This window comes from Chionomys nivalis, chromosome 23 (assembly GCF_950005125.1).
Source record: "Chionomys nivalis chromosome 23, mChiNiv1.1, whole genome shotgun sequence".
Classification (NCBI taxonomy): Eukaryota; Metazoa; Chordata; class Mammalia; order Rodentia; family Cricetidae; genus Chionomys; species Chionomys nivalis.
In genome coordinates, this window is record NC_080108.1 from 2,161,504 (window position 1) to 2,186,369 (window position 24,866).

At 54.9% G+C, this 24,866-nt stretch overlaps 1 protein-coding gene across 1 annotated transcript in view; it reads left to right on the plus strand.

Moving 5' to 3' along the window:
- Myo7a (myosin VIIA) overlaps positions 1-23,340 on the plus strand; it is a 61,630-nt gene extending 38,290 nt beyond the window's left edge. The window contains exons 27-48 of the mRNA XM_057756638.1: positions 956-1,082; positions 1,731-1,850; positions 2,228-2,401; positions 3,079-3,306; positions 4,523-4,693; positions 6,346-6,463; positions 7,054-7,180; positions 7,719-7,888; positions 8,505-8,695; positions 9,181-9,305; positions 9,678-9,835; positions 10,730-10,883; positions 14,919-15,074; positions 15,455-15,560; positions 16,119-16,232; positions 16,989-17,076; positions 17,203-17,309; positions 18,177-18,362; positions 18,732-18,848; positions 19,751-19,834; positions 20,568-20,687; positions 21,078-23,340. Of these exons, the coding sequence (XP_057612621.1) occupies positions 956-1,082; positions 1,731-1,850; positions 2,228-2,401; positions 3,079-3,306; positions 4,523-4,693; positions 6,346-6,463; positions 7,054-7,180; positions 7,719-7,888; positions 8,505-8,695; positions 9,181-9,305; positions 9,678-9,835; positions 10,730-10,883; positions 14,919-15,074; positions 15,455-15,560; positions 16,119-16,232; positions 16,989-17,076; positions 17,203-17,309; positions 18,177-18,362; positions 18,732-18,848; positions 19,751-19,834; positions 20,568-20,687; positions 21,078-21,167 (3,031 nt within the window). The 3' untranslated portion in view covers positions 21,168-23,340. The remainder of the gene's footprint in view (positions 1-955; positions 1,083-1,730; positions 1,851-2,227; positions 2,402-3,078; positions 3,307-4,522; positions 4,694-6,345; positions 6,464-7,053; positions 7,181-7,718; positions 7,889-8,504; positions 8,696-9,180; positions 9,306-9,677; positions 9,836-10,729; positions 10,884-14,918; positions 15,075-15,454; positions 15,561-16,118; positions 16,233-16,988; positions 17,077-17,202; positions 17,310-18,176; positions 18,363-18,731; positions 18,849-19,750; positions 19,835-20,567; positions 20,688-21,077) is intronic.
- The last annotated feature ends 1,526 nt before the right edge of the window (positions 23,341-24,866 follow it).

Sequence of the window (24,866 nt, forward strand, 5' to 3'; positions counted from 1 at the left end):
GTGTGCGTGTGAATGTGTCTGTGTGATGTGGATATGTGAGTACGTGTGTGTGTGTGTGTGTGCCTGTGTCTGTGTGCATATAGATATCTGAATATGTGTGTATATATGTGTGCATTGTGCATGTCTGTGTGCATGTGCATATATGAGTGTGTGCATGTGAGTGTGTGTGCATGTGGATATGTAAGTATATGTATGTGTTTGTAGGTGTGTCTGTGTGCATGTGAATATGTGAGTGTGTGTGTGCATTTGCATTTGTGTGCATGTGGATATGTGATGTGTGTGTGCGCGCATGTGTGTTTGCATGTGCGTGTGTCTGCGTGCATGTGCATATGTGTGTCTGTGTGCCCTGAGTAAGCCCTTTTGCAGCTCCGACCTCCCAGGACAGAAAAAGTGCATGTGTGTGTGTGTCTGTGTGCATGTGGATATGTGAGTGCGTGTGTGTGTGGATATGTGAGTGTGTGTATATGTGTGTGCATTGTGCACTGTGTGTGTCTGTGTGCATGTGCATATATGAGTGTGTGTATATGTGTGTGCATGTGTATATGAGTCAGGACAGAAGAGCTGCTAAGAGCAGACGTTTTCAGCTCAGCACAATGTGATCCCTGACACACTGGCCCAGCTTGTTTCTGCTGTGTCAGCCTGTGGAGTCCCTTGCTCAGGCCACCTCAGTGGCGGGGTCTAGGCAGGACCAGGTTGATTATTCTTATTTGTGAACATTAGGGGCTGTGACCCTTGAACCTGTATGGGATACAGGTCACTTTTGTGGATGGTGGATCCCATCCGGAGCTTTTGCTAAATCTGGGCCGTGTCTTTTGAACCACAAATCTAAAGAACCTGTGCTCGGTCTCCTCACCTGGCCCTTTGCTGTCTCCTGGCAAGCCTTGGACTGGCTGGGCAGAACAGCTCTGCTGTGGGGGGTGACTGGGTGTCACTCTGAGGCCTTGTCCCCTCCCAGGGATGAGATTTACTGCCAGATCAGCAAGCAGCTCACACACAACCCATCCAAGAGCAGCTACGCCAGGGGCTGGATCCTCGTGTCTCTCTGCGTGGGCTGCTTCGCCCCCTCCGAGAAGTTTGTTAAGGTAGGGGGTGGTGTGGGGCGGGAAGGGCGCAGGGCTGCTCTATGCTGGGGCAGAGCATGTATGTGGCATGGGCTGTATAGTGCCCCACAAATATCCCTCACGTGGGATTCCGGGACTTGTCCAGTTCTGAAATTCCATACCTCTCAGACTAGGAAATCCCTCTGTGAGGACAGAGCCCTTCCCAGGTCCCTGAAGGTCCCGCACCCCCTGCCCAGCCCCTTCCTCCCAGTTCCCCTCTGCCAGGTGATGAGCACTTGGCTCTGCCGGTCCCACTCTCCAGAGGTCAAGTATGACAGGGATGTGTCCTGAGCACCCTGAACACGTATCTAGGGACGGGCACTTCAATATCACTCTGGGCCAGGCTCTGGGTGCTAGCTGGGCTCCATGAGGGTGGAGGGGAGGTGGGGGAGGAGCCCTGGAGGAGGTCAGCAGTGGCAATAGTACAGAGAATGAGGGGTGAGGCAGGAGAGATCGACCGTCTGCCCTTGCCACCAAGCTGTCGGGCGTGTACTGGGCTCCAAGGGTGACAGGAGCAGCCTGGCAAAGATGGCTGTAGGTGAGCCTGCGGGTCCCAGGAGTGCCTGGTTGGGCTGCAGGCTGCCGCGGCGGCTAGGGTGGAGTCTGCCTCATTGAGTCCCCTGTCTGCAGTACCTACGGAACTTCATCCATGGGGGCCCACCTGGCTACGCCCCGTACTGTGAGGAGCGCCTGAGGAGGACCTTTGTCAATGGAACTCGGACACAGCCACCCAGCTGGCTGGAGCTGCAGGTGGGCGAGACCCAGCATGTCAACATGGCGTGCATGTGGGCACATGTCCTCCGGTGCCCTAGAAACACCCTTCATGCAGAATTCTGGGGTTCCTTGAGGATACAAGGATCCCCAGAATACAAATCCCCAGAATCCCCGAAAGGTCATTGACTCTGTCTTATGTCCATGGAACTCAGTCAAGGCCATGCTCCTACATTTCTTTCCTCCTGGTCTTGGGTCCCTGGCTCAAGACATCCAAATGTCCCCTCAGGTAGATACCTGTGACAGATCCAGGTCGTGTCCCAGTTGATGCAGAGAGTGTGGGGGTCAGCTCCGGCCCCATAGGCGGCTGGAGCATAGAGAGAGTGACGGAGCCACATTCCCTTGGTCATCCTCAGGCCACCAAGTCCAAGAAGCCCATCATGTTGCCTGTGACCTTCATGGACGGGACCACTAAGACTCTGCTGACGGATTCCGCAACCACTGCCAAGGAGCTGTGCAATGCTCTGGCTGACAAGATCTCACTCAAGGACCGCTTTGGGTTCTCCCTCTACATTGCCCTGTTTGACAAGGTATGGCGGACCAAGCCCAGAGTGGTGTTCACATGTGGGTCGCGGGAACCAGCGTTGCCAGATTTATGGGGATTTATGGGTGTAAAGCTCTTGGGCTTCTGAGTACCCCGTGGCCATAGGTCCAGGGCTCACTCCAACCACAGGTGCCCAGGGGGAGGAGAAAGAGGGGTTAGAGAGCAGTCACTGCATTACCCAGGGTCACTTCCACGGCTGAGATGTGTGCAGGGTCTTCTCAGCCACTGGTCCTTTCTCCACATTTTCCCAGCCGTGTGAGTTCCTCCAGCTTGGGTGCGCAGTCTTTTCTACTGAGCTAAGCCTGGGGCTTTGGAGTTTCCTCTGTCACCGGGCATACCCAGGGACAGGACCTTGTGCTTGGGCTTAGTTTGCCTGGAGGTTTTCCTCACCAATCAGCTCCTCCAGTGATGGTTTGCTTGACAGCATCCTTTGCTCTGAGAGGGAAAAAAGGACTCCCACATACACAGGCTTGATACTGAGTCACGGTGCATGCCACATGCCAGCTGACGACTATACCTGGGGTCAGCCTCCCAGGGGACCTAGGACACATCCCTACCTCCTCATGCAGTTCACACGGAGGATGGACCTTTGAAGTCTCTGATCCCGTGCCCACCTGTTGCCTACTCCCCCCCCCCCCCCGTGCCTTCTCTCATGGCTCTCAGGTGTCCTCCCTGGGCAGCGGCAGTGACCATGTCATGGATGCGATCTCCCAGTGTGAGCAGTATGCCAAGGAGCAGGGCGCGCAGGAGCGTAACGCGCCGTGGAGGCTCTTCTTTAGGAAAGAGGTCTTCACACCCTGGCACAACCCCTCGGAGGACAACGTGGCCACCAATCTCATCTACCAGCAGGTGGTGCGAGGAGTCAAGTTCGGGGAGTACCGATGTGAGAAGGTGAGAAGGGGAAGCGCATGCGCTACAGGAAACCACAGCCACCTGTGCGCTATTAGCTAAGGGCTAACTCTCCATCGGTGCTGAGAATAGTCTGACGACAGCTGGATATTTCCCAGGTTCCTTTGGGATTCAATGCTACTTGATCTCACGTGAGCTTTGTGGAGTGGGTACCCAGAAGGCTGTCCTGACTCCCCAGTGGAAGGGGTCCATGCAGTCCGCAGCGTGTGTCGTGACACTTGTACTCGCTGATGGACAAGCTAGCCATGTGGTCCTTAGTCCAGGAGCTGCTCTGAGGGACAAGGTCCAGTCCTGTAGACCGAGGCTTGTAGGAGTGCATCAGTTTATTCCCTTCTTGGGGCAGAATGGAGTCTGGGTTTTGAAGCTAATGGTGGCGCTGCCGGTACCTGTGGCTCTGTTGGTGACGGCAGGATGAAGATGGATGTATAGTGTTGATGTTGAGAGGGCTCGTGATTGGTGATGACGGTAGTGCTGATGCTGGTGATGGTGTTTATTCGTGTTGGTGGCAAAGGTGACGTTGGCGATAACAGTGGCAGGGGTGGCGATGGTGTGCCCACTGATGAGTTAATATTCAGAGTATTTTTAAAGCCACCTCACTGGCTGCTAAACTCTCCACTCGTTGGGAAATAGAAGTTGCCTACAAGGCCCCTGAGAGCCTCCTCTATCACCCCTGCTCCTATACAGAAACCCCAGGAGTCACAAGGAAGTACTACCCAGCTGCTGGGCACCAACCTAGGCAGAGAAGGGCCCCACCCATACAGATTCTCACCTTGTTCTCTGAAGTCGAGCCATGTTGTTACCATGCTGAGTCTTCCCAGGGAGATAGTGACGGTGATGGAGATGGTGACAGTGGTGTGCCCCTCTCAGACCATCTCCGGGGTCCTGCTCCCCAAGACGGGCATCTCTTTTCTTCTAGACTTTCAGCCTGAGTGTCTTTGCAGGGCTGAGCTGTAGCATCCAACCGTCTCACCGACAGGCTGTCTGCTCTCTTTTGCTTGGTCTATGTGCCTCTGGACAGAAGCCAGCCAGCTCTGTGCTGGTGCCAAGGGGACCAGGATGGGGCGAGTATGACTGGGCTTAGGGATCCCATAGTTGCCCTGTGCAGAGAAGCATGACATTGAGGCAGGGAGAACACAGGGTCCTGAGGGCCAGGGGTCCCAGGGCATCCCTAGGGTTCTGACGGAGGCCCCCTCCTCAGGAAGATGACCTGGCTGAGCTGGCCTCCCAGCAGTACTTTGTGGACTACGGTTCTGAGATGATTCTGGAGCGTCTGCTGAGCCTGGTACCCACTTATATCCCTGACCGTGAGATCACGTCCCTGAAGACTCTCGAGAAGTGGGCACAGCTGGCCATTGCTGCCCACAAGAAGGTAGGAAGAGGGAGGGGCTCGGAGGAGGAGTAGCGCTGAGCATCCAAGTCATCACAGTTGGTATCTAAGCCTTCTGCCTGGCAGGTTGCTATGGGCCAGGGCCTCTTACCCTCACCCCTCACCACAGACATCATCCATAAGTGTCCTCTGTCACTTCCTCTGGGCTGGGTACCTGGGACACAGAAGGCTCAAAGTTGGTCCTGCGGCCTCTTGCGAGAGCCTCAGGATCATGGGTTCTGATGGTGACCTCTCCAGTTGCTCACCATGCTGTGGAGCGTCCCAGTTGCTCACATGGGACTGAAAATTGGGGTTGTCTAGGAATTGTACCCCCCTTTCCTCTCAAAACTACAGTACCTTCCTGCTTGGGAACTCTGGGAGCAGGCTCCTGCCATACTCCTTGCTGGAAGTCCCAGGTCATGTCCAAATATGGGAAGTTCCCGCTGGAGCTAAGGGGCCATGCGTGGAGCAGAAGCAATAACTGGGCTGTGGTGATGCATCCGAGTGCCTATCTCCTCCAAGGCGCCGCATTGTCAGAGCAGAGTAGGCCTAGCCTACGTTATTGGGGTCTCCATGGATACAGTCTCTCATACCCTCAGATAAGCCTCTCCCTTACCCTGGTGTCCTGCGGTTCCTTCCACCCATCCTCTCCTTTTCTCTCCTCAGCTCCCTTTAGGCCTACCTGGTCCTGAATGCCCATCCATGGGTTTCCTCCAGGCCTGGCCCTCCCTTGCCTCCCTCCTGCACCCCTCCATCTCCCAAGGGAAACACCCCGTCTCCTTGGCCATCTTTTCCTGCTCCCCTGGCAAGTTACTGAAGCCTGTCCGCTTTCCCGCCCAGACAGCGTCAGCTCCCAGCTCTCTGCCTTCCCGGCTACCCCTGAATTCCAGCAAGGCATGCATGTGTGCCATGTTCACGTCCCCTGGTCTCGCTGGTGGCTACTCACCTTCTGCTTCGTAGCTTTTCTCCACACACATACACATGGTTATTTTCTGGACACTGAGATTAAGCCGGTCACATCAACCCCTCAGCTACTGCTTATTGTCCCTTGTCCCTGGCCTGGGATCACACTGGCCCTCTCTGTGGTCGGCATGAGCATTTTTATCTGGGGATGGGTCTATGTATTGTCCAGGCCATGTGTTTGTTTTGATCCCTCGAGACTGCTCCAGGACCATGGGGTCCTTCCCAGGCAACAGAACGTTGATGCCTTGCTCCTGGGCAGGAGCATCTCAACAGCTCTTGCTGGGCCTGACCTCTAGGCCCATCTCTCTCCTCACTGATCCTGCTCACTCCGCGGCTCGCCTATCCAGCCTTGGAGAAGCCTACTCTTAGGACCCGGCTTTCTGTGCCACGATGCCACATCCTCTCTCTGCTCGCATGCCCCCCCCCCTCCACAGCATGTCCCTCCCACCGAACCTGGCCCTGGCCTCCCAGGGTCTCATTGGGAACTCCCTGGGGGTCGCAGCTATGTGTTCCCTTTCTTCCTGGGACCTGCACAGACACAGACTTGCCAGAGCCCCAGTGCTGGCTGCATAGGAGGAAGCGGTGCAGCGGGGCTGCCCATGGGCTGATGGGAGCGGAAGCCCCTAACTGGGCTAGCTGGTTTCTAGAACCTGGCCATTGCTGTGGTCTTTATCCCACTCCGTCTTCCACAGGGAATTTATACCCAGAGGAGAACGGATGCCCAGAAGGTCAAAGAAGATGTGGTCAATTATGCCCGCTTCAAGTGGCCTTTGCTTTTCTCCAGGTTTTATGAAGCCTACAAATTCTCAGGTATCTGCCCATCTCTCAGCCCTGGCTGTGACCCCAGCCATGCAGAGGGAGGGTGGTTATCTGTCGGTAGGTGCGTGGTCTTCTCAGGTCCTACTGCTGAGGGGCTATGGGGACAAGCAGTCAATGGTGACCAGCAGGTGGGGCTCATGGCCCATGGGGTTGAAGCCCCCACTCTGCATAGAAGAGGGTAGCCAGGTTATAGATGGGTTGTTCTATTGGGCTGTTTCCCACAAAGGGTGAGTGGTTGCGGCTGAGGGGAAGCGACTGGCTGTTGCCGGCCCACATGGTCCATCACCTCTGCTTGCCTTTGCGGTCATCGCTGGGCATGCGCTCCGGGTCAGCCCTGAGCTGATTCTCGGCTTCCCAGAATTGTCAGGTGTCAGAGCCACCAGCAACCCTGGGGTTCAGGTTCAGTTGTCTGCCCTTGGCTCAGGGCAGGGACCAGAGGCTATCCTCACTCCCCCTATTTATAAGCCGGGAATCAGTACCCTCCTGCCGAAGACGCCTCCTTGTAGTTATGAGGATTAGGGAGGAGCAGGGCCGCAGATCAGGGAGGCCGCCCCCTTCCAGAGCCTCTGTCACTGTCCCAGGCCCTCCCCTCCCCAAGAGTGACGTCATCGTGGCTGTGAACTGGACGGGCGTCTACTTCGTGGACGAGCAGGAGCAGGTGCTTCTGGAGCTGTCCTTCCCAGAGATCATGGCTGTGTCCAGCAGTAGGTGGGGATGGCCACCAGGGCACCGAGGGATGGGAGAGAGGGCACAGCGCCTGGGACTGGGGATGCAGTCAGTGTTATCCACGGGGAGCTCTTTGTCAGCTGAGAAGCACCCGGGGTGGGGTGGTCCTGGAATAGCTACTTTCTACAGTACAGTGAAGCCCAGGGCATCTGTCTCAGGCCAGGAGGAAAGCAGCTCAGATATGATGGGGGGGGGGGGGGGGCGCTTCCTGATGGAAAAGGCATCCAGACTAAGCCTAAAAGGGGGAGTAAGGACATAGATGGGCAATGAGGAAGGCATTGGGCTAGAGTGGGCTACATTCAAGCCAGACCTGGCTGTACCATGTTATGTCTGCCTCAGAGGGGACATGGGTACCTCCCCATGGTTGTCTGGGCCACTCTGACAGGCTGGCCTTGGTCCCCTTCAGGGAGTGCCGCATCTCGCTCTCACTGGGCTGCTCTGACCTGGGCTGTGCTACTTGTCACCCAGGCTGGGCAGGGCTGACCCCGGCTGGACCCTGTTCTTCGTGTTGGTCCTGTAGGGGAGCGAAAATGATGGCCCCCAGCTTTACACTGGCCACCATCAAAGGGGACGAGTACACCTTCACGTCTACCAATGCCGAGGACATCCGTGACCTGGTGGTCACCTTTCTGGAGGGGCTGCGGAAGAGGTCCAAGTATGTGGTGGCATTGCAGGACAACCCTAACCCTGGTGAGTGACCGCTAACGCAGGTGCTCAGAGGAGGCAGGCAGACTGTAGAACTGGCCCAACACCCTCCATCCAGCAGGGTGGCTGGAGCCTTAGTGTTACCTTGTCTAGACACGGGGCCCAGGGCAGAACTACCTCTCCACTCAGTCCATGGAACACCCCGTCCTTCCAGGGCTGTAACCTGCCTCCTACCACTGGCTCCAAGTTATGTGGGGTCCTCCCTACCTGCTGAGACAATGGCGCCCCTTCTGGGCAGTGTGGAGGGAAGTGGGAAATGGTGGTGATCACACAGTGATAATGGAAGCCCAGAGGATTGTGGGAACTTGGAGGTCAGATTCTCTACTCAGCTTGGTCATAAGTGAGGAGAGGCAGGAGAAAGCCTGTGTATCCAAAACTGCAATTGCATTGGCCTGACTGAAAAGGAAGACCAGGAGTGAGGAGGAAGGAGGGTGACCCATGCTGGTGGCTTAATCTGGGGGTGGGGTTTGCCTAGTGCAGAAAGGATAGAGCCTCGGCGCTTCTGTGAGGAGCGGCCGGTTATATCACCAGCCCATATGAAGATGTTCCAACCGAGCCCCATTTTCTGCCCCTATGTGGACCTGCTCGCCCTGCTTCCAAGCCGGCGAGGAGTCCGGCTTCCTCAGCTTTGCCAAGGGAGACCTCATCATCCTCGATCATGACACCGGAGAGCAGGTCATGAACTCGGGCTGGGCCAACGGCATCAACGAGAGGACCAAGCAGCGTGGGGACTTCCCCACTGACTGTGTATACGTCATGCCCACTGTCACCCTGCCGCCGCGGGAGATTGTGGTATGTGGCCCGCACTGGGATCCTCCCCCGGCCCCTCCCTCTCTCTCCTTCTCACACCTGGTGATTGGAGTGTAACCTTCTGCGTCTTCTGTGTAGATGGCCCTGGGGTCTGGGGACCGCAGACATAATGTATGGGTCTCTTCCAGACTTGTCAGTTGAGGAGGGCCTAGGGGTAGGGATGGGGGATGGTCGTCACAATGTCTGAAGGGAAATGGGGCCACAGCTGGGTGAGGGTCCTTTTCCTGGACCACAGCTCAGGGATTCAGCACGGCTCTCCGGGCCGCTCCTGTGCAAGTCCGGGAGACGGGGCTGTTCTAAGTGCAGCCTGCTTGCGGCACAAGAACTGTAGGCATGGGGAGGAAGGCTTGGTGTCTACCCCCATGGAGACCAAGTCCCTCCGCCCCATCCTGGAAGCTCCGGCTTTGCCACATCCCAGTGGTCCTCGCGGAACAACTGACAGGCACTCCCTGTCCCTTGGCTCCTAGGCCCTGGTCACCATGACCCCAGACCAGAGGCAGGATATGGTCCGGCTCTTGCAGCTGCGCTCCGCAGAGCCAGAGGTGCGCGCCAAGCCCTACACGCTGGAGGAGTTCTCCTACGATTACTTCAGGTGATTCTGGGTACCAGGTCTAGGACAAGAACGGCCCACTTCGAGATGCCCCCACCTGAGAGCAGGGCCAGGTCGGGGCAGCAGAGACAGATTCTGTCGTCCAGAATGAGCCCCTCCTGTGGTCTCATTCTTCCTCTAGGTGGTTCCTGGCCACCCAAGTAGGTTCCCTGCCCGGGAGAGGGGGCTGGGCAGGAAGATGGATGTGGTGGGTTTGGGTGCTCAGCTCTGGGGATGTCTGGGAGCAGTGCAGAGGCTCCCAGGGAGGTGGCATGGGAAGGTAGAAGAGCCAGTGGGAAGGGGGCGCTCACCAGCCGGGGCTCTCTATCCAGCTTCTCATGGTGGGGTGGGTCTGACCATCTCTGCACCTGACAGACCCCCACCCAAGCACACGCTGAGTCGGGTCATGGTGTCCAAGGCCCGCGGTAAGGACCGGCTGTGGAGTCACACGCGAGAGCCGCTCAAGCAGGCCCTGCTCAAGAAGATCCTGGGCAGCGAGGAGCTATCCCAGGAAGCCTGCATGGCCTTCATAGATATCCGCCACAAGGGCGGGGGGCGGGGTGGGGAGGGTACCTAGAAAAGCACAGCAAGACTTTTCTCCAGAGTGGGCTGGGTCCTGGGGACAGATGGAAGACCCTGACCGAGTCCCTGGCACCTCACACTATGCAAGGGTTGGCCTCATCCGTCACCTCCTCTGGTCTTGCCATTCTCTTAAAATATGAGCCTTTTGTCTTAGACTGGGCACAGAGACAAAGCTGTGGCCAGAGCTAGCCCCCTGCCTCATAAGGAGGCCATGCTGGCCAGAATCCACGGTCATGGTACTGGCCCAGGAAGTGACCCAGTCTATAGGGAGGTTTTCCTCAGGCGGGTGGCATACATCAAGGTCCTGAGGCAAATTAGCAGGGCTGTTTCAAGGGTACAAAATAATTCAACATATATAGAGGGTGGATGTCTGCTGTGGAAAGGCTCCCAGGCCCTGCTGAGCTACGGCTGCTGGAGGTGTAACCGGGTGGGGTAGCGCTCGCATAGTGGGCCAAGGCTCAGGGTCAATCCCCAGCAACACACACATACACACACTCACGCAGACACAGAAACAAACACACAGACACACACATAGAGGCACACACAGATGCACACACATGGACACACACACAGACACACACAGAAAGAGGGAGAGGACAGAGAGAGACCCAGATTAGTCTGTGTTCCATGAACAGGGAGCTTCTGGGCAGGGGGAGGTACGGCTAGATCGGTGACTGGATCACATTTTCTGTTGCCTTGAACACTTGGATGTAGGGTCAGGGCTTGAGGATGGGTGGCGAGCAGGCCACATCCACTATGCAACTCAGAGACTTGAGTTCCAGGTCCCCTACTTCCTAGGCCAGCGTATCCCCTTCAGCCGCAAGAACTTCCTTAACGGCCCCCACCTGTACTCAAGTACATGGGTGACTACCCCTCCAAGAGGATGCGTTCTGTCAATGAACTCACTGACCAGATCTTTGAGGGGGCACTGAAGGCTGAACCTCTCAAAGACGAGGCCTACGTGCAGATCCTGAAGCAGCTGACTGACAACCACATCAGGTGAGCAGATGTGGGCAGGGAGCTCCTGAGGCGGTTGAGGCCTCGTCTGCGGTAAGCTGTCCTCATCAGCCTGGCCTGGGGCCCAGGGTCAATCTGTCAAGAGCCAAGAAGGGGCAGTGCTCTAGTCTGCAGCCTAGCCCTGCCAGTGGCCATTCCTGGCGTCTGTCCTGACTCAGGCTGAGGTGGCTGTCAGCCCATGGTCCATCTGCAGAGGCTCCTGGGCTGGGAGAATGTGCCTACAGGATATCCCTCCTTCACGCCCTTGCTGGGCCAGGCTGTGAGGCAGGAGTGGGAAGTCAAACCCAAGCTCACCGCAAAGATTATGGAGAGCTCTGCCTGGCTCCTCAGCCCAGCTCCATCTTCTACTGCGTGACATAGTGTGTAGGGGCCTGTGGCACAGGTAGAGAAAGTGGGGGAGACTTCCCAGAGGGATCACGTCCCATGAAAAACCATCACACTCTGTCCCGGGGTTGATACAGAGGCCTTTCAACCACGAGAGTCACAATTGCCAGCGTCTTACGGCAAAGGGGCCAGCCTCCTGCCGCCAGGTCAGGAAAGATGAACAATGGCACTGGGAAAACCCCGGTGCCTGAGATAAAACTCCTAGTGAGAGTCCCTTTTGCCCACACACTTATGATTAATAAAAGGGGTTGGTAAGATTAGGAAGCACAAAGGCTGGAACAGAGGTAAGTGCCGATTTTTGGAGGGTCAGGGCTCATGCCATCTCAAGAGTCGAATTGAGCAGCCCCCTCTCTGGTCCCCTCAAGGCCTCAGTGAGGTTTAGCTTACAAGGCTGTTTTCTGTAGATTCTATAGGAAGGTCCTTAGTTATTGTTTTGTGGTCAGAGTTCTGTCAAAACGAGATCCTAGTGCTGATAGGAAAGGCCCCTGAGCCTGGGGTTCTGGTAAGGCTCAGGAGGTTGTAAGGAGATCTGGTCTTTGAAGAAGCCTCACAGCCACACAAACCTAGCTTTTGAAGAATCAGGACGGTGTTTTGATCTGTTGCGAGTTTGCACGGGCTACAGTCTAATAAACGTCAGTGTAAGTAAGGCGGCTGCTCCCACGGGATGGATTTAAGGAGTGGACAGCAGGTCTTTCGGTTAAAGCTTATCCGAAAAAGGCTGGGACTGTCCCAGACCTCCGAGGTAAGGCAGGCCAGGCATTTGAAAGGGGTCCTGCCATTTGAAAGCAAATCAGAATGGAGGATCCGGGTGAATGGGATGCGAAAGGGGTGATCCTTAGGGCCTGGCACTGCCACCCAGGAGGGCTGCAGGCTGTCTGTCTCAGGGGGTGTAAGGATGGGGACCACAGCCTCATATTTGGCTCCACTCCTAGGTAAGACTGGGGAGCATTCTGCAGGATCCACCTGACTTTTTAAATGCCAAGAGAGGAGCATTGCATCAATGAGAGCCTTTTTTGCACATCAGGCTTTTAAGGCTACTGGGATTTTCCTTTAGTGAAAGTCATTAAGAGTCCATAAATGCTATTGTGACAGAGGTGGCCATTAGTGCCCAGGAGTGGAGACATCCTAGACTGTGGGGAACTTTTTCGGCTATGAGACTGTTGTAGAGATTATAGGGACGGTCTTTAGGGACGTAACCAGACAAGGGACTTTTAGGATAAGGGTCTCAAAAAGTCTTAGATGGGTGTAGAGTTTAAACACGAAACCCCTAGCTAGGAAGGAAATGGGGCAGCAAGGAAGACTGGGGCTTGCCATTAAGACCGTGAGGATTTGAGATGGAGGGTGTTCGGGGCAGGGAAAGTTGCTCCCTACCTGTAATGATTGTCATTTGGGTCCCTGCTGCTTCACTGGGTCCCTCAAGTCTAGGAGTAAAATCAAAGCCATTTGTCCTGGGTGTGGGTCCTTAGAGGATAAATTATCCCCTTTCTCAAGAGAGAGAGGAATGCTATTGCTTCTGCAGGGTCCCCAATCTGCAGTTTAGAGACAGCCCTAGGGACGGCTTATAGCCCTATGGCTTTGGGTACAATGACTGAAATGTCCTGCTTGGCCACAATGATGATACCATAAAGGAGCATTCATACTAAGTCCCTATACATTGATAATAGGTAGGCATGGGTTCTAAATGGAGCTCTCAAAGTTTTTTGAGGTGGGCATAAGCAATTGCTGCAGCTGTTTTGAGTCTGACATTTGTACCTTTCATGATCCAGTTTGGCCTTTCTGGCTCTCAAGGCCCCTCTTTGGTCATGAAATATTTGAAGGGTGTATCTGGTGAAGAAGGGAAGAGCAGTCTTGGGTCTCTGGTCTAGTTTTCAATAGATGGTTGCCGTCCGTGGGGTCCGGACTGGGATACTCGCACATGGTCTCTGCTAGATTAAGATGAACGTGGTGAGGTTCCAGGATGATCTCTTGTTACCGCCTGCATCTTGTCAAGGTTAAGATACTTGAACTTAACTTTGCCATCGTCCTACTAGACAGGTAAATATACAGTCCAGCAGGTCCTTCTCCTTGTCTTTTACAGTGGTGGCCTGATTTGACCCGTTCAATTCTGTATCAGGTACCATGGTGGAAGCTGATCTGGTTGTGACTGAGTTAAGCACCTGGGCCTCATCAGCCCAGCCAGGCAATGCTAAGGTAGATAACTCACAGCAAGCGGTTGTTAGGGTGATAAATGTTTGCCAGGCTAGGTCAGAGCCACGGTGGACCCTTCGGTTTCCGTAAGGAAGGTAAAGGACTTTGAGTCAATGGCTCCAGGTTAGATGGTAATTGGGACAGTGGGGATATTTACCAAGGTGATGTGGAGGTCCCTGTTAGCCACCCTGTGAAGGAAAGAGATGCTGAGGCAGAGGAGGTGGCTTTAGTTGCTCTGAGTTCCGTGTATGGAGTTGCTGAAGGGTGGTGAGGGAGAAAATGCATCTGGGTGAAGAGAAAGGATCTGGAGAGGCGGGGGGAGTTGGGTGAGAGGGACAGAGCCTTCTCCCCAGCCCTCCCGCCCCTGTATAGGCCACCAAAATGCCATGTAAGGTGGCATCAGGAAGCCAGTGATGCAGGCGGATAAAAGAATTTACCAAGACAGAATAAGCAAAGGGAAGTTTACAGAAACAAACTTCTAGGTGATGGTGGCTGAGTTCCCAAAGGACTCCCAGCTGGGGGACAGGGGAAAAGGAAAGTCATGGCCCTCCCCTGTGAGACACCTGTGTCTCGGCTCTCATTGGACAGGCAGCTGGGCACCTCAGCTGGGCACCTCGTCATTCTGTTGAGAACTGAGTTCTGTAGTTTCTGTAGTTCTGTATGCTGTTTCTTTATGGGCCTTGCTGTCCGTGTAAAACACTGTGTGTCACTAGGGTCTGTCTCTAGATGGTCTGACCTGCACGTTAAATATTCTGCAATGGGGCTAGGACGCACAGAGACAGATCGCAGCTGGGACTTGGTGTGATCTACTTTCTGAGAGACTGTCCTTGCTCCCCCTCGGAGGCAGCAGAGTCCTTGACCTAAGTCCAGCCTGCCCCAAGGTGACAGCCTAGTTCTGGGACTAGAATCACCTGGCATATCCACCTGTATCAGAACGGTGTACACACTCTCCCGTCTTTGCGCTCTGCCTTGTTTGTAAGCTACACCCTGGAAGCAAACCTGGCGCTCTTCACACCGCCAGGCCATGCCCTGCACAGGGTCACCTCTCATCTCTGCGTGTCTGGATTGGTCTTGCTCCTCAAAGCCTACGTTAACACCGCTTTGTACCCCTTCCTCTAAGCCTTCTTGCTCCATCAGGCCAAAGAACCAAGGGGTGCCTGAGAGTACAGGGGATCTGACTTAATGGTGTAGACGAGCCAGCCGGCGCATATGGTGCACTAAATTCCATGTCTCTGGGAATGTGTGACTTTGAGGATAACATCTCAGCTGACCCAGACAGAGTGCTGAGCAGCTACGGGCATTCATTCGTGACCAGTGACTGCATGGCCGCAATGAGTAGCACTGCTTGGTTCTGGCTGTCATGCATGTGTGTCTGTTCGTCCTTGGACAGAGGTGTAGCTCCCGGGTGCAGGGTTCCTGTGATTCCTTCTGGTCCTCCTCCCACAGGTACAGTGAAGAACGGGGCTGGGAGCTGCTATGGCTGTGCACGGGCCTCTTCCCCCCCAGCAACATCCTCCTGCCCCATGTGCAGCGTTTCCTGCAATCCCGCAAGCACTGCCCGCTTGCCATCGACTGCCTGCAGCGGCTGCAGAAAGCGCTGAGGTACGGGAGCCTCAGGGGCAGGGTCCGCACCCAGCTGTAGGACAAACCCTCAGGGGTGAGGGCAAGAGCACCCAGTGTGGGGCCTTACAGTGGCAGAAGTTGCAGTCCATGCCGGCCACAACTGGGGAGTCCGGCTGCTAGACTAAACCTTCTGGGAGACAGGGAAGGCGGCCCCTGGAGCCCACTGTGGACTCACACCCTTTGCCCTGGTTCCACCCCCTCCTCCAGCCAGCGTCCCACCTACTGGGACAGGAACTCACGGCTCAGGGAGGTCATATAACTGAACCCATCGTTGGGCGTGAAGATGGGGCTCAGGCTGGGGCCAGTCTCGTTTCCTCTACTCCCTAGAGGATCACCCTTCCCCTCTCTCCGTATCTCAGGAATGGGTCCCGGAAGTACCCTCCACATCTGGTGGAGGTGGAGGCCATCCAGCACAAGACGACCCAGATTTTCCACAAGGTCTACTTCCCCGATGACACTGATGAGGTGAGGGCCCCGCGCGTGGGTCCGACCCCCGCCCCCCGAACAGGGCCAAGCTCCCTCAGGCTGCACAGGGTGTCTCTAACACCACCTAGCACCCTGACACCTCATTTTCTCACCCTTGGGTAGAGTCAGACTTGATCAGAAGAGTACAGATAGCCCCCGCAGTCAGGCTTTCTGTCATGAGTGCGACATCTTAACTGGGAACCTGGAGACTCAGAGCCGATGCCCCCACAACAGGGTTCTGTGGCAAACTCAGAACTTTCCTGGCATCCTGCCCCCCTGTACTCCACCCCTGCTCAGTCTGGGTACTTTTCCCTGTCCACTCCCTTGGTTGCTTCCCCCGCAAACTGCCTGTGAGACCCCGCCTCTTTTCTCACTATCCAGGCCTGGTCTGGTCCTGTTCGGACAGCCAGAGATTTGGGAAGGTCCAGGTGGGAGTGGCTTTTTACTTTCTTCAAAGGCAGCTCTGGATCCAACAAGACAACCCGATAGGGCAGGGGTCTTGGAGGAGAGCAGAGATGGGGAAGGGCCCTGCAGAAGTCAAGTGGGTGCTACCCCTAGGCTTTTGAGGTGGAGTCCAGCACCAAGGCCAAGGACTTTTGCCAGAACATCGCCAGCCGGCTGCTCCTCAAGTCTTCCGAGGGATTCAGCCTGTTTGTCAAGATCGCAGACAAGGTGGGTCCGCCCGACTTTTGGAGACTTGTCGGGGGCCCTGGGAAACTACAGGGCATGGAGGAAAGGAGGGAGACACCTGCATGGAGTATCTGGCTGTCCACCTCCTTCTGGCCCAGCTGCCCCTCAAGCCCTGCCCTCTGAGGCACCGCAAAACTTTTCTGAGTCGCGTGCCCAGGAGCCTGTGCCCAGGATTCACAGGGCTCACTGACTCGGTGCCCTCAGCAGATTCACCCTTGAAATAAGAATGCTTATTACTGCTGCATAAGAGAGGTTAGGTAACTTGTCCAAGACTGCACAGAGGACCCAGATTCTGGTGTGCCTTCCCTAAAGGTCAGCTGTCATGCCCACTCAAAGGCAGGCTTCCTGGAGCATCCTGAGGGGAGAATGGGATGGCCCCTCCTACTGGCCGCCGACAGCTCTGTGTGCATCTGTCTCACTTTGTGCCGGTCACTGGGCCCAGAGAATCTGGGTCAGAGCCTGTGGGTGGAGCTGGACACAGATGCCAGAGACACTTGAGGCTGAGACTAGATCTTGTTCTCGGCCATGTTGCCTTGGGCCTGCGCAGTTTTTAGCGTGCCAGGCACTGGGTGGGATGAAGCCATCCCAAGCAGGAGGCCGGTGTTCCAGAGATGCTGACACAGGTGGTGTGGGCAGGGCTGGCACGCGGAACCCCTCTGGCTGCGGGTGGAGTCTTTCCATAGAAGCAGGTTAAAGGAATGATTGTGGACCAATCAGAACTGAGGCTTACCTCCCTAGGTCATCAGTGTCCCTGACAACGACTTCTTCTTTGACTTCGTCCGACACCTAACAGACTGGATAAAGAAAGCACGGCCCATCAAGGATGGTAAGGGGCTGGGCTCTGGCTTGCTAGAGGCATGGAGACAGGGACACGCTGGCTCCGTGCCAGGCTGGCAGAGTCAGGGAACCTTCTCTGCGGAGCCTCCGTGTGACCAGCTGTCCCGGGCCACAGGAATCGTGCCCTCGCTCACCTACCAGGTGTTCTTCATGAAGAAGCTGTGGACCACCACAGTGCCGGGCAAGGACCCCATGGCCGACTCCATCTTCCACTATTACCAGGTGAGCTGCACCTCTGCTCCCTCTGTTTCTCGGGCCACCCATCTGGTGGCTTCGCGGTGAGGCCAGAGAGTGCTACCTTTGACCACCACGGCTGGTAGCCTCCTGTGGAGACTGCTGAGTCTCCAGACAGTTGTAGGAACTCAGACCTTTGTCTCGTCACCTCCCGGTCCTGGAGGCTTGACTGATTCTTCTTCTGAGGTCCTTGTCCTTGCTAGCTCCGGCTGCTCCTTGCTCCGAGTCCTCTGGACGCAGGTGTTTGCTGGTGTGGCTGAGTCCATCCAAGCCCTCTGGTTCTGTAGGCACTGTCAGACAGGAAACCTGGGGGAGCTCACAGGCAGAGCCTGCTGTGTCTGCTTTTGATTCCCTCTGACCTTCCATTTAACCCCTTGCAATCGGCATCTTCCTACTTTGGCGGAGCGAACAGACATGGAGAGTTCAAGTGCTTCAGGTCGCACAGCTGGGGGGACTGGGCTCCCAGGCTTCGTGACTGTTGCTCAGTGTTCTACCCTGGGCTGCAGCCTGCTTAGCCTTGAGTGAGGAACAAACCAGGATTCCTGGGAGGCTGCTGTGGTGCCTGGGAGCAGGGCCTGCCCTCATTCAAGCCTGGGGTACCTAGTTCAGGAGAGGAGGGATGTGGAATTGCCTCAGGCTCATCCACCAGTCCCCCTCACTGGCTGTAGAAGGGCAGTGGACAATGCTCCAGCCTGGCTCTTCCAGGTGCTAGGACCGTACCACACCTTTCCTGTCCCGTGCATCTCCCTCGAGGAAGCAGGATGAGCTGAGGAAGTGCTGGGCCCAATTGTAGGGGGAGTACGGGGAGCCCCTCTTCCAGTTTGCCCGTGCTACCATCTGCTCTGTTTCTGGCAGGAATTGCCCAAGTATCTCCGAGGCTACCACAAGTGCACTCGGGAGGAGGTGCTGCAGCTGGGTGCCCTCATCTACAGGGTCAAGTTTGAGGAAGACAAGTCCTACTTCCCTAGCATCCCTAAGTTGCTAAGGGAGCTGGTGCCCCAGGACCTGATCCGGCAGGTCTCACCGGATGACTGGAAGCGGGTAAACACGGAGGCACAGTGGGAATGGGGGCGTCCCAGGAGTTGGGGCAGCAGATACTGGCCAGTAGCTAAGGGGAATGCCTCTCCTGGGTGACAAGGGCACCCTTTAGTCCATCTCTGCTTCACTCTCTAATCCCCACCCAAAGGACCTAGTGACCCTATGACATTAGTTTGTTCCATCCTGGTTGTCTAGGAGACCTGAATTTACTTTTCTGCATGGGTTGGGGTGGGTCGGAAGGCAGTTGGCTGGGGTAAGTGGGGACCGTGGTAGTCGGCAGCACTGTCTGTCCCCTGCCTGGGTCTGTCGGTGTGGACAGGCAGGAGTAGAGCTGGAGCGGTGAGTCACTTGCCCTGACCGATGTCCCCACAGTCCATTGTCGCCTACTTCAACAAGCACGCAGGGAAGTCCAAAGAGGAGGCCAAGCTGGCTTTCCTGAAGCTCATCTTCAAGTGGCCCACCTTCGGCTCAGCCTTCTTCGAGGTGAAGGTATGTCTTTGAGAGATCTTAAGAGGGCAGGCAGGGTGGCAAAGGGTGGGGTGAGACGGCAGATATTTGCATGAAGGTGGCGGTGATGGCCTTGAATTTAGGCTAGTGACAAAGGAGGAGCTGCCTTAACTTTGATGCACTAAGAGGGACCAGAAGCTTGGCCTGCCGAGAAAGATGGTCACACATGTAGGCCAGAGTGATGGAGGGTGGCTTGTACTGTAATAGTGGGTCCTCGTGAGGTAGCAGATCAGGAGGCTGTGCCCTCGTGAGGTAGCAGACAGGAGGCTGTGCCTGAGGCAGGGAGGAGGCGGCTGTGCCCTGGTGAGGAGGAGGCTGTGCCCTGATGAGGTGGAGGCTGTGCCCGGGGCAAGGAGGAGGCTGTGCCCGGGGCAAGGAGGTAGTCTAGGGTGGCTTCCTGGAGCAGGTGATGTTGGGGTTTCCAGGAAATCCTCTGCCGAGGGCCCTGTATAGACAGAGCCCACAAGCCTGAGGGCTCAGGTCTGGGCAGGAAGTGAAGGTCAAGTGTGACTGAGGTAGTGAGAAGCAGGGTGGCAAACAGGTGAGGGTCAGGGTCTCCTCAGGGGATAATAAAGCCCTGGAGGTTTGGGACTGGAACAAGAGCACCCTATGTCGGCTTTGGCCACTGGGAAACCTTTGGATTGAGAGAAGACATAGCAAACCCCCTAGGGAAGCAAGAGGGAAAGAATAGAACCTCTGCTGGGGACCCACGAGGCTGCAGGCAGAGGGGGAAACCAGGAGGCCACAGCAGGGCCGGCAGGGCTTCTGTATCTCTGGCTCCACGTAGGCAGCAGACCAGGTTGATTTTGTCCTGGCTAGGCTGGCTTCACGCCTGTCTCCGAACCCTGGTCTTGCTCTGATGGTGTCTCTCTTTTCTCTGCCAGCAAACTACAGAACCAAACTTCCCTGAGATTCTCTTAATTGCCATCAACAAGTACGGGGTCAGCCTCATCGATCCCAGAACCAAGGTGAGCAGGTTGGGAGAGGACCAACCGAAGTCCCAGACAGCCACCATCCCCACAGCAAGGCCCCGTGTGTCCATCTTGAAAGGCTGCCTGTGCCTGCTCCATTGGCTTACTCATTTGCGCCACCAGAACGGTAACCTTCAGCTTTACCGTCAGACCCTTGCTGCCCAATCCTGCAAAGTCTGTTTAATGCTCAGCTTCCCAGTGTCACTGCATGCCACAGACTGCCGCCTCTTTCCAAAACGCTCTGCCCGTCTGGTCAGGTTGGTAGCTGGTAGCACCCTACACTTGTGCGCCAGGAAGGCCAGTCCACTACATCCCCAGACGCTGTGCTCCTGAATATTGGTGAAATCACTAACGACCATCACCTTCCACTTGCTGCAGGGGCTCTGTCTTCATCTTTCTTTCGCAGACGTTTCTGTGCTTCTACACATCCCAAGTACACTGTGTCTTTCCCAGGCCCCAGTTTCTCCCTAAATTCACCCAGGCTATCTCTCAAACCAACAGCTGCCAATGCTCTCAGGCCCCTTAAGTTTCTATATTTGGCTCTAAGCACCCCACAGCCTCCAGGGATTCCTTGGGTGTCTAAGGCAAGGCGTGGAGGGGAAGCTCCATGTCAGCCCCACACAGAGCTGGCTCCTCCCTCTTGTTCCTTTCCTCCTATGAGGGCTCAGGCTTCTGTGAGGAGGGATGTGCGGGGTCACACTGTGCAGCCGTGTGCCTCCCTCTCTCCCAGGACATTCTGACTACTCACCCCTTCACCAAGATCTCCAACTGGAGCAGCGGCAACACCTACTTCCACATCACCATTGGGAACCTGGTCCGGGGGAGCAAACTGCTCTGTGAGACGTCGCTGGTGAGAGCACTTCCTGGTGCCGCTCAGGGTTGGGTCTGGAGCTTCATCTGGGGTAAAGTGTTCACAGTCCAGGGTAGAGGTACAAATCCCTCCTTCAACTGCTGTCTTAGTATCGGGAGATTGAGCTGGTGGCTGTAGGCCTTCAGCCCAGGTCTAAACAGAAGAGCCATCAGCGATGAGACCAGGCTTCCAAGATGCAGCTTGACTGGTAGGGTCCGCAGTCACCCTGGAGGGAGGCCTCCAGAACTGCTGGGACCACAGGTCTGGGGCTCAAGATGGCAGGATGAGCCCAGGCCCTCGAGCGTGTAGATGGGGACAGGACTTGCTTTGTTTCTGTCCCGAGAGTCGTGTGTGTGGGGGCCTCGCTTACTTTCTCACCCCTGGTTCCAGGGCTACAAAATGGATGATCTTCTGACTTCCTACATCAGCCAGATGCTCACAGCCATGAGCAAACAGAGGAGCTCCAGGAGCGGCAGGTGAACAGCAGAGGAGGCGCCGGCCCGGCCCTGGCCATCTGACCGCATCTACTGGGCTCTGGCCCATCTGCCAGGAGGTCAGAACCTCCCTGCACCCACCCTCCTCTGGTGCCTGGGCTCGCTTCACCCTGCTCTGCTGTGCCTCCTGGTGTACGACCCTCTGTTCCCTGCACACCTCTCCTGATCCAGACCCGCTCCATCAAGCGGTCTGTGACTTTCTGTGTACTGATGGGAGCTGGGAACAACCTAACCGTGTGTGCACTGAACTGACGCTTTGAAACCCCGGGGCCTGAGCAATGGCCCCTGCCGTGAGCGCTACCACTGGGGCCTGCCTGGAAGACTCCTTCAGTGTTACCTGTTCCAGGAAGCCCCTCCTAGGTCTGGACAAAGGCTCCTGGTTCTACCGGGGTCACTTCTCTGTGTGACAGCTGCATGCTGGGTCCCTGTGAAAATCTCCCTGACCACCTAAGGGCATAAAGCGTGTCTTAGCCTCTGGTCTTGTGATGGTTTTTGCTGTGGAAGTAAATGTGGGGTCAGGATACAGACCTGTAGGGGAGTGGCCGCAAGAGCTTCTTCTTCCACCTGCATGGCCAAGCTGCTGTGTGTGTGTGTATGTATGTGTGCGCGCACATCCGCGCGTGTACATGTGTGTTTGTGTGTAGAGGGCAGTGTGCATGTGTGTCCATGCGTGTGTGCAGAGGGTAGAGTCTGGGGAAGGGATCTCTTCCTGGCTCTTAACCAGGGTCAATGGAGGTAGAATGGCTCTCTCCTTGTTTTATCGAGACACACCCAAGAATACTACTACTTCCTCCGGTGAAATGCTTACGCCAGTGAGACAGTGAAGTCTGGAGGGGACTGTGTGCATCTGGGCTGGGAAGAGGCTTCAGACGGGGCAGCGGCTGGAGTCAGCAGCTACAGATGTAACCGTGAGAACCCCTTTGTCTCCCTGAGACATCACATTAAGCATGCCAGGCCAGACACGTGTGTGTGCCCAAACACCACCAGGACGATTGCTCCTCCAACATCTACACTGTTTCACCGTCCACCAGGGTGAGAATGAAAGGGTGAAGGTCACATCAGGGAACTCAGCTCACTATTGCTACCCCTGGTGAAGGTCGCATCTCACTATTGCTAACCCTGGTGAAGGTCACATCACGGAACTCAGCTCACTATTGCTACCCCCAGGCTCCCAGGCAGAAGGGACTTCAGATGATTGTTCTGAGCTCTTTTCCTGATAAGGCCAAGGGTGTTTATTGAGTGAGCATGGGGCCATCAATTGTGAACCTCAGGCGTTAGGAAGCACCCACTGTGCACACATCAGAAAATGAGGGTGGGATGAGGGCTTTGCCCCTGGCTCATGTCCACGCCACCTCTCCATCCCTGACTGAGGAAAATGTCACTTCTGCACTGATCCACAGTCTTCATTAGCCTGACCACAGAGGGGGGCACACAACACACTGGCTTCATGAGAGGTGCCTTTATTACAAGCTGACGTGAGCAGTCAGGCACTCCTCAGCAGGTAACATAACAGAAAAGACAAGACAGTCCTGCGAACCCAGAGAGCAGCCACCTGGGTCCGTGACCACGCATGACGATCTGCCCTGGCCTGGCTCCTGAGAACCTCAGTGCCCCTGTGTGCGCCTTCTTGGCCGCACCCTACCATCCCCACACTCGGACACAGACAGGAAGGGAAGGAGGGGCACGGTGGAGAAAGAAGACGCGACAGAAGAGGAAACACCACATAAACAGACTCCTGAGAGAGGCGTTAGCTAGATAGAGGCCACCGTGCAGTTCAGATCCCCTAGATGGGAGCCTGGGGGTTTTAAAGCCCTCTATATCACTGGTTGTTTGATATTCTCCTCAGTCCTTTTGTGGGGAGCATTAGTGATTTCACATCCCTTTTAGGGGACTTTGTGGTCTATGGTTCTTTTGGGGAGCCCTGATAGAGCAGTGTCCTCTTTGGGGGGCCCTTGAAGTACGGTATACCCTTAGGGGTTACTGGTGGTGTGACCCTTACGTTTTCTTGGTGAGTCCTAAGGGATCAGTGCTCTCGTTGGAGGAAGAGGTCTGGTCTTTGCAGACTGCTGTGAAGTAGACTGTTTGGTTTTTGATCCATGATGGTTGGAAGGTGGCCAGAGTTTTCCTATGACTTTCCTGGTGCTTTCCCTGCTTCCTTATGGCCTGTGGGCGAGAGAAAAGGTAGAGATTTCTCCACTGTCATGCTCCAGGTTTTGTTTGCTATATGTGAGCGCAGTCACTACTTGTGTGTTAGAGCTGCTCTGAGCCTACGCGGACTCATTCTAAACTTCCAGTGCCTGTACACTCCTGTTCATCTAGACACGGAAAAGTGATTGTATGATCCAAGGTAGTGCTCAGAAGGCAGGGACTGACATTGGCTTCCTGTGACCAGCTAGGATGTCACACCCCTGAACTCCCAGAACTTAAGAGGCTAACATAGGAGGATTACAAGTTTGAGGCCAGCCTGGGCTACAGAGTAAAGCCCTGTTTTAGCCTATGAACACGCTCCCCCACCAGAATGGGAGTATCTTGGAGGAACTTTGACTTGCTTGCCATCATGTTCCCAATACCCAGAAAAATATCATGTACTAGAGGCTAAATATATTCTATAACTTTGTTGATGGAAAAACTAGTGGTGGGGACCTAAAATTCAGATCTACTACCTTTATGCAGAAAAAAAAGCATTAAAAGTGGGGTAAATATAAAAATACTTGTTAAAGTTATTTAATAGTTAACAACAAAGTGAGGAATTGTGGAACCTAAATAAAGAAGAATGTAATAACTCGAGGGAAGCTTATTTCCAACTGTATGCATCCTGCAAGACACTCATTAGATATTAATAACACAAATAAAGACAAATGTGTCTAAAAGATAGGTCATACTGACACTAATGAAAAGTCAGGGTTTCTATTAATATCACACCAGGTACATTTCAGAATACTACTATTATCCAAAATAATGAAAGTTGTTTTATTATTGATTCAATTAGTGTTCAAAGTACCTGTTCAATTATAGAATGCATTACTTTCATATAGGCAAAAAAAAAATCAAGATAGGCTATATTAAAAATAGTCATAATAAATAGAAAGGGACGAAAATCATTCCATATATTCTCTGGAAATATAAAATTAAATTAGAAAACAATAGCAACATGTCTGGAGAAGTTGGAGCTGAGGGTATAGCTCAGGACTAGAATGTGGGCTTAGCAGGAAAAAACCCTGAGCTCCAGCCCCAGCGTCCACTAAGAACTCCCCCAAATACAGCTGGAAAACCCTCTAATGTTTGGAACAAGCAACCTCAGTTTTTGACACATCAAAATAGTACATATGGGGGATAGAGTAGCATTTCAATACATGTGTGTGATGACCGGGTCATAGGAACCACCTATCCACATATATAAAGTGTCTTAATCACATGCAACCCAAATTTCCCCCAAGACTCTCCCAGACCCTCCCCAACACTTCCTCTCAACGTCCTCTTCTTTTTATAAACAGCCCATTGAGCCCAGCTAGTCTCGCCTGCATGTGCCAGGGTGTGGGGCATCCTCCCTGAAGTCACAGCTCCTTCCCTATTAGCCATCAGCTGTCAACAGCTCCTCAGCTGTGGGGGGGCCCCCTAAGTCCCTCCCCTATGTATACTGGAATGTCTACTGACTGGCTTCATCTTGGGTAGGTCTTGTACAAGG